This window comes from Chrysochloris asiatica, unplaced genomic scaffold (assembly GCF_000296735.1).
Source record: "Chrysochloris asiatica unplaced genomic scaffold, ChrAsi1.0 scaffold00041, whole genome shotgun sequence".
NCBI lineage: Eukaryota > Metazoa > Chordata > Mammalia > Afrosoricida > Chrysochloridae > Chrysochloris > Chrysochloris asiatica.
In genome coordinates, this window is record NW_006408559.1 from 13,857,625 (window position 1) to 13,865,465 (window position 7,841).

The 7,841-nt window shown below is 51.1% G+C and overlaps 1 protein-coding gene across 1 annotated transcript; it reads left to right on the forward strand.

Annotated features, from left to right (window-relative positions):
* Positions 1 to 1,319: 1,319 nt before the first annotated feature.
* RAB19 (RAB19, member RAS oncogene family) lies at positions 1,320 to 7,564 on the forward strand. Its single transcript, XM_006861172.1, has 3 exons — positions 1,320 to 1,526; positions 3,638 to 3,821; positions 7,296 to 7,564. The coding sequence occupies exons 1-3, from the start codon at positions 1,320 to 1,322 to the stop codon at positions 7,562 to 7,564; spliced, it is 660 nt and encodes a 219-aa protein (XP_006861234.1).
* The last annotated feature ends 277 nt before the right edge of the window (positions 7,565 to 7,841 follow it).

Consider the following 7,841-nt stretch of genomic DNA (forward strand, 5'->3'; position numbering starts at 1 on the left):
TAGGACTAGGGATATGAACAGTTAGCAAGTTCATCCGGTAACCAAAAGGTTGGAGGTTGAAGTTCATCCAAAGGCACCTCAGTAGAAAGACCTGGCCATCTATTTCCTGTAGAGCACAGATGTACTCTAACTCACAGGAGGTCAGTGACACCTCAGTTTGCTACTTAAACAATGAGAGTCCAGGTGGACGAGTGTTTCCCAAACCTAGGTGGTTGTCGGAATCACCTGGGAAGAGTGGAGTGGTTTTGTTAATTTGTCTGAGATGGGCTCCAGGAATGTTTCTGGTTTTCAAGAACTCCCCCAGGAAATTCTGAGACTCAGTTAGTTGGGGAGCCAATGTCCTCAGAAACCTGTAAGGTTCTGTTACCCCAGCCTAAGAGTCTAAGTATGCCACAAACCCCAGAAACATCTGACCCTACCACATTTTCATTTTAAATACTCTTAAAACCCTAATGTCTTGGTAAGAGAAAAATGAGGTACCAATCAGCATAAAGGACCACACAAAGCAGAATCCTCTGTCCAGTCTTATGGGTCCCTGTTACTGGTGGCCTGGACACCCTCATCCCCACCATGTGAAACCTACAGTAAATATCAGCCAGATGTGCCTCCAGCTGACATTGTGCCAGGAAAGTTCCCCAGGGCACTCCTGTGCCATATCCCGCTCTCAAGCACATGGACAGAGCCTGGGACACAGGGTCTCCATCTCTAGGACCACAACCCCTACTGTTGTCTGGCAGTGTCGACCCTGTTCTGGGCCCAGCAGGGATTGCTGCTGCTGTTAGCTACTACTGACTCAGCTTCCAACATGTGATGACCCTACACGCACAGCCCCTGTGGATACGGAACCAATGACTGTGATTGATTACGTATCCACAGGGTTTCTTTGTCTATTTTGGGAAGCTGATCACCAGGCCTTTCTTTCTCATCTTTCTGAGTCTAGAAGTTCCACTGAACTCTATTCAGCATCACAGCAACACCCAAGCTCCCCCGATAGTCAGTCTGTAGCTGTACCTGAGCTGCACTGGCCGGGGAATTGGGAATCGAACCCTGGTCTCTGGTAAGAAAGGCAAGAGTCTTCTCACAGAAGTACCACCATCCTTATAGAGAATGAAGGAGGTTTCTAGGTGCAGAAGGCCTCCCTGAAGTCATGTGAAGCCATGTCAGCCACCTAGGATAGGTGTGGGCTTGGATCAGGCAGCTTCCCGTAATGACCGGTGTTAGTGTCTTCCTCCCTGGAGAGTCCCCCATGAAACCCCTGGGCGCTGGCTGATGCTCATTGAGGCACGCTTTCTCCTAGGTCTGCTGCAGTGACCAGAGCTATGCCCTTCTCCAGCACAGTCAGGGCGGCGGCAGACGAAGAAAACTTCGACTATTTGTTCAAGATCATCCTCATTGGGGATTCCAATGTGGGGAAGACGTGTGTGGTACAGCACTTCAAGTCCGGGGTCTACACGGAGACACAGCAGAATACAATCGGGGTGGACTTCACCGTGCGCTCCCTGGAGGTCGACGGCAAGATGGTCAAGGTTAGAGGTGGTGGGCGTCTCAGGGACCTCAGCCAGAGCCCCTCACACCCACACACGTGCTCGAAGCACATCTCGTTTTATTGCCCGCAGCTTTATTGAGCATCATAGATGTGACATTGTTTACAAATCGAAGGTTTGTGACAAGCCTGCATTGAGTGACATTTTTCCAACCACATGGGCTCATTTCGTGTCTCTGTCATATTTTGGTCATTCGCAGTATTTCGATCTTTTTCATCATGCTATGATGTGGTGCTGTAGGATAAGCATTGGACTGCTAACTGCAGGTCTGTGGTTCAAACCCACCAGCCACTCCTCGGATACTCTATATAGGTTGCTACAAGTCAAGGGCACACACAACAACATGGCACACTTATAGACCAGAGCCTAGTGTAAACTTAACTTTATCTGCACTGGGAAACCAAAATGCTTGTGTGACTCACTTTGTTATGCTATTTGCTTTATCAAGGTGGTCTGATACGGGGCCTGCAGCATCTCCAGGACCTCCCACTTGTTATTCTTAAGTGTCGTGAAGTCGATTCTGACTCAAGCTACCCTGTATAAGGTTTCCAGGTATTGCTACCCTTGAAGAATGAGGTGCATTATCATGGTGACAAAAACTTCCTTCGTACAACTTTCCTGATCCTTTTCTCACAAATACAGATTTCAGTTTTCTGAAACTCTATCAAGATGACCCCTTTTGAAATCCCAAAATAGTCTCCATAGCCTTCTGAGCTGACCTCTCTGCCTTGAACTGAAGAGCCTGACAGATCCCCTCGGAACCCACTGTTTGGGTTGGACTTTTTTTATAAAGGTACCTTACCAAGACTAAGACAAGTGTGTCACTGAGAGAATTTGCCTGCAGTCACCCGCGGATGGCAGACATGTTTACATTCATTTTGTTTGGAATGAAGCTGTGAACTGGATGACTAGGAACCCTGGCAGCAATATTTGTGGCCTCACCCTCATATATATTCTAAGGAGCCCTGGTAGCATAGTGGATTACGAGTTGGGCTGCTAACTGCGAGGTCAGCAGTTCAAATCTACCAGCTGCTTCAAAGGAGAAAGATGAGCCTTTCTGATGAAGATTGACTCAGAAACCCTATACAGAGTTTCTATTTGTCGGAACGGACTCAAAGGCACATAACCAACCACCAGCCAACCAATCATAATAGTGGCCTTGATTTTCATTTGGAAATAGGACTGCATTTTCTAAACTCTTGTATCCCGATGAGGTCGTGTGACCAATTGTGACTGAAGGCGCCCTGGTGGTGCCTGCTGGCCCCAAAGAGCAGTCATTCAATCTGTTTACGTAAGGATTTCCAACCTCAGCAGTCCTAGCAGCAGCTCCACTCTGTTCTCTAAAGTCACTATGAATTGCCAGCGACTTGCTGACGATGGGTTTGGAAGCAAACAGAGGAGTCCAAGTCCCTGGAAGTATTCTTAAAGGTAGGGGACATGTCCCTCTTCCTCCGTCGTCCTGCTGGCTGTAATCAGGATGTGGTGGCTCGCTGGCTTGGTCCATATGGTGCCTCAGGACAGGAAGCCACGAGAAGCATCAGAGGAGGATCCCACATCCCCGGCATGAGGTGCCCTTCTCAGTTCTGGAAAGACAGTTTCTGAACTTTTTGAACACAAGGAGAAATAAATCTTTCATTTAAATTTTAAAAAGTATTGGAGGACAGAAAATCAAGGCCATCTCTGGAGACGGCATCAGAAGGTGTCATCGTGTGGGCCATCACACGTGGGCAGCCTGAGTGGGCATCAAGAGTCACCATGCTTGCACATTTGGCCAGCGTCCTCACTTCTGCCTATGCATATACCAACAAGCAGGCCCCAAACTCTGGTCCTAGGAATGTGAAGTAAAAAGTTAAAAAAAACAGCAAAGCGCCCAGGACACATCAGGTCCCCATCTCTAACTATTGAATGCCTTAGATGGTGGTTCCCAAACCCAAAAGCACATCCAGCTTCTATCAGGGGCAACTGTAAATACTGGTTTCTGGGCCCCATCGCTGGCCCTGCTGAACCTGCATTTTAGAAGGGAGACCCCAGAAACTGCCTTCAGGATTCTGGTGCGGATTATGATACACGTTCTCCATCCCCTGGTTCTGCAGATGCAGGTGTGGGACACGGCCGGCCAGGAGCGCTTCCGGACCATCACCCAGAGCTACTACCGCAGTGCCCACGCCGCCATCATCGCCTACGACCTCACACGGCGCTCCACGTTCGAGTCTATCCCGCACTGGATCCATGAGATTGAGAAGTATGGCGCGGCCAACCTGGTTATTATGCTGATCGGTAAGGTTTCCCTGGAGCATCTTGACTGACTACATACACCCCCACCGCTTGAGATGCTGCACAATCTCACCAATGACTGACTACACCCTACCCTGAGACGCCACACACTCTCACCGACTCTGATTACAACCTGCACCCCGAGACCCCGTACAATGTCACCAATGACTGACTATACCCCACCGCCTCCAGAGACCCCGTACAATCTCACCGACGACGGACTACACCTATATTTTGAGACATTACACAACTGTTACTACGTACACCTGCTGAGACCTTACTGCAATCTTCCCAGTGACACAGTGTTGCTCACCAAAGCCTCAGCCACACACAGTGGACAGAACAGCCGTCCAGTCGAATACCCCGAGCCACGTCTCTGTCCTTGCTCTACTGTTTTCATTTTGTAGTTGCAGTTGTCTTTCTTCCCTCCGACGTTCATCACGGTTTACACGTGGCAGCTTAACTCGGGCAACATGTTTTATTTAGGCTTTGATACTCACAGCGTGTGTCCTTGTCCACCTTCACTGTGGAGTTTGCTAAAATGACAAGATCTCAGTCCCACCCCAACCCCAATCCAACCGCTGAACTCGAGTCCCTTCTGACTCCCAGCAACCTTGTAGGACAGAGGCCGTTATCCTTAGGAATGTAGATGTCCACGTCTTGGTGGGTTTGAACCATCAACCTTTTCGTTAATAACAAGCACTTTGCCCACTGCATCACCAGGTCCCTAGTGACTTAGAATCTTCATTGTTGCAGGATCCTAGATACTTCATATGCAAGTTAAATTTAGAAAAACTGGTCTAAACACCACCCAGGTGCCCTGGTGGTGCTGTGGGTTGGGTGTTGGACTGCTAACCGCAAGGCTGGCAGTTCAAATCAGCCAGCCGTGTGTCGGGGGAAGATGAGGTTGGCTGCTCCCATAAAAACTGATAGTCTTGGAAACCCTCTGTCCTACAGGCCCACCATCATGAGTTGGACTCGACTGGAGGGCAGCAGGTTTGGTTCTGGTTCTGGTGGGCATAGGCCCAGCTGTGAAGGCCCAGCAAAGCAGGAGCCCAGGGGAGCCGGGCCCTGGACAGGCTGAACAAGTGGGTCATGTTGTTACCACCCACCCGGTCCTCTGTATCTGTGGTCTCGTTCTAACAGGAGGACCTGGGCTGGCCACGCCTCACACACCTGTCCTCCTTCCCAGAAGTCCCACCTCATGGCTCCTCCCATGCGGCTGCGCAGGGAGGCTGCAGCTCTGCACTCACACAGCCTGCGGCTGGGCCTTCGGCCTCAGCGTCCAAACCACAGGTGACTCAGGCAGAAGGTGACGCGGAGGCCGAGGGCCAGGATTTCCTAGGATCTCACCACGTTCTCTTCGTGTTCACCACTGCCCCTTCCTTGCTGGTTCCCAATGGTCACTGTGCCCAGCTTCCCGCTCTCTGCCAGCCATGGTCCACAGGAGGAGCCCCTGCCCGGTTCACTGGGCTACTCCGTTTCTTCCTACCAGCGTCTCTCTCCTGCAGACGACTGCCCCCAGCCCTTGGTGGCCACTTTAACCCCATAAAAATTACTGTGCCTTGACGTGGACCTCACTCCAACCACTCCCAGCACCACCACCCCACAGTGTCCCTCTACAGAAAATCCCCAGTGCCCCCCCTCAAGATGACATGTAAGAATATGCAATGTGAGACCCCACCTGCATGAAATGTCTGAAGAGGCAAATCTGACCCAGAAAGGAGCAGTGCCAACCAGGGGACTCAGTGCTGGCTGGGGGCTGAAGGTGGGAGAGTTGAGAAATGGACTGTGATGAGGGCTGCAGACACATGCCACATGCCACACATTCACATGTGCACACACATGCATATGCATGGGCGTGGTCACACAGCAAATGCACGCACACACGACACACTCACCACAATCTGCATGTGCACACATGAATGCACACATATATATGAGTGTGTGGACATGACACATGCACTCAACCATTCACACACACACATAGGCATGCACACATGCACAGGCAAGCACATGTATATGATACAGCTTCATGTGCACACATACGAATGCACATGTGTGGGCATGTACACACAACACATACCCACACCACATTCACGTGCACACAGGCATGCACACATGTGTGGGTGTGTGCACACAACACACATGCACTATATTCACGTGTGAGCACATGTCACACTACACACACACATGGATGTGCACATGCAACACATGAATACACACCATGTACACACCTTGCACCCATATACACAGACATGAACATGTGCATGGACAAACACAACAAATGCACACACCACACATTTGCATATGCACACACAGGCACACCACACACACTGGTGTGTATACGTGCATTTACACATGTGTACAGGTGTGCACACAGATAGTTGCACTCTACACATGCCTCTATGTGCGTGTGTGTGTGTGAATGGTTGAGTGCGTGTGTCATGTCCACACACACACATCTACCTGCATATGCATACACACCACAGAGACATGGACGTGGGAACACATTGACAGGCTCTCACATATATACATGGGCACACGCAACAGGGACAGACTCAGCACACACACAGGATGGGTTCAGACACTCTGCTCCCAGCTCACACCCCTTCGGGCCACACTGAGCGTTGTCCTGCTCCTCCCAAAGCCCCTGCGCATTGGCCAGACAGTTCCCTGGCAGCCCCATCGAGTCTCACTTGAGGTGTGAGTGCACAGAATGTGGTGCAGTGGGGTGTCTGGTCAGTGGTGAGGTCACAGCTGAGCCCCAGAAGCCTGGGTGAGGGAGCGATGTCCTGACAGCCAGCTCATTGCTTCCGGACGGATGCCGCTAGGTTGAAAAGCATGTTGTTGCTGTTATGTGCCATCGAGCTAATGCCAAGGGAGAGGGTGGAAGTGCCACACCTGGGGTTTATGGGAGCGGGCAGCCTCATTGTCCTGCAGAGCGGCTGGTGGGCTTGAACTGCCAAGAACTTAACCCACGGTACCACCAGGGTTTCTTCAGAAGAGTCACGCTCTTCAGTGAAATAATCTTCATGGAAAAGGAGCAGAGAGGCAGATGGAGTCAATTTACAGAGCTCACCTCCAGGACTCAGACTGACCAAGCCTTTGAGCGAGGCTTGTGGCTAAAGCATCTGTGGGGTGCAGTATTAGGTGCTGGACTTCTAACTGAAAGGTCGGTGGGCTTGAATCCACCAGCCACTTTGCAGGAGAAAGAGGTGGAGATGGCAGCCTTGGAAATGGAAGTGGGTTTGGCTTGGCCCAGTTTCTGCCCTGGAAAAAAATCTAGGCTTTCCAGAGATATTTCTGCTTCTTAAGAGACAAACCACTCTTCTACGCCTTACATGCTCAGAATGGGTCTGTTAATTACCCAAACACTCTGGACTGTCTATTCCACATTTATGTAGACATGCTTCTAAAGGTTCTCTTAAAAACAGTGGCTTCTCTCAGCAGACTGTGCTCCTCTTTCCCTCCCAGGAAATAAGGCTGACCTGTGGGACCAGCGGAGTGTCTTGTTTGAGGACGCCTGTACACTAGCCGAGAAGCATGGGCTCCTAGCGGTGCTGGAGACGTCAGCCAAGCAGTCCCGGAACATAGATGAGGTCTTCCTGCTCATGGCCAAAGAGCTCATCGCCCGCAACAGTCTGCACCTGTGTGCGGAAGGCGCCCTCAGCAGCCTGCCCCTGGATTCCAGCCCCGTCCTCCTGGCCCAGGGTTCCAGCGGGAGGACCCACTGCACCTGCTGAATGCCCACCAGTGGGCCATCTATGAGTGACCTGTCCTGGCTCCTAATTGCTCTGGCCTCAGTCCACACCACAGGCCATAGCCACCGCCTCTGAGGGCAGGGACAGCACTCTGTCCTCCATGTTGCCCGTGAAACCAGCGGGGCCGGGGTAGGTTTTTTGAGCCTTCCCCTGTTCCCTGCTTAGTTTTGTCTGTCACTTGAAAGATGAGGCTAGAGAAGGAAGGGAGAAAAAGGATAGCGCACGCGTGCAAGAGAGAGAGAGCGATGTTCGGAACATT

Bases quoted from the DNA above. Each gene is read 5' to 3' on its own strand.
- RAB19 (XM_006861172.1), top strand. From the start codon at position 1,320: ATGCCCTTCTCCAGCACAGTCAGGGCGGCGGCAGACGAAGAAAACTTC. The intron at 1,527-3,637 runs GTTAGAGGTGGT...CTGGTTCTGCAG, and splicing joins TCGACGGCAAGATGGTCAAG to ATGCAGGTGTGGGACACGGC. The intron at 3,822-7,295 runs GTAAGGTTTCCC...TTTCCCTCCCAG, and splicing joins CCTGGTTATTATGCTGATCG to GAAATAAGGCTGACCTGTGG.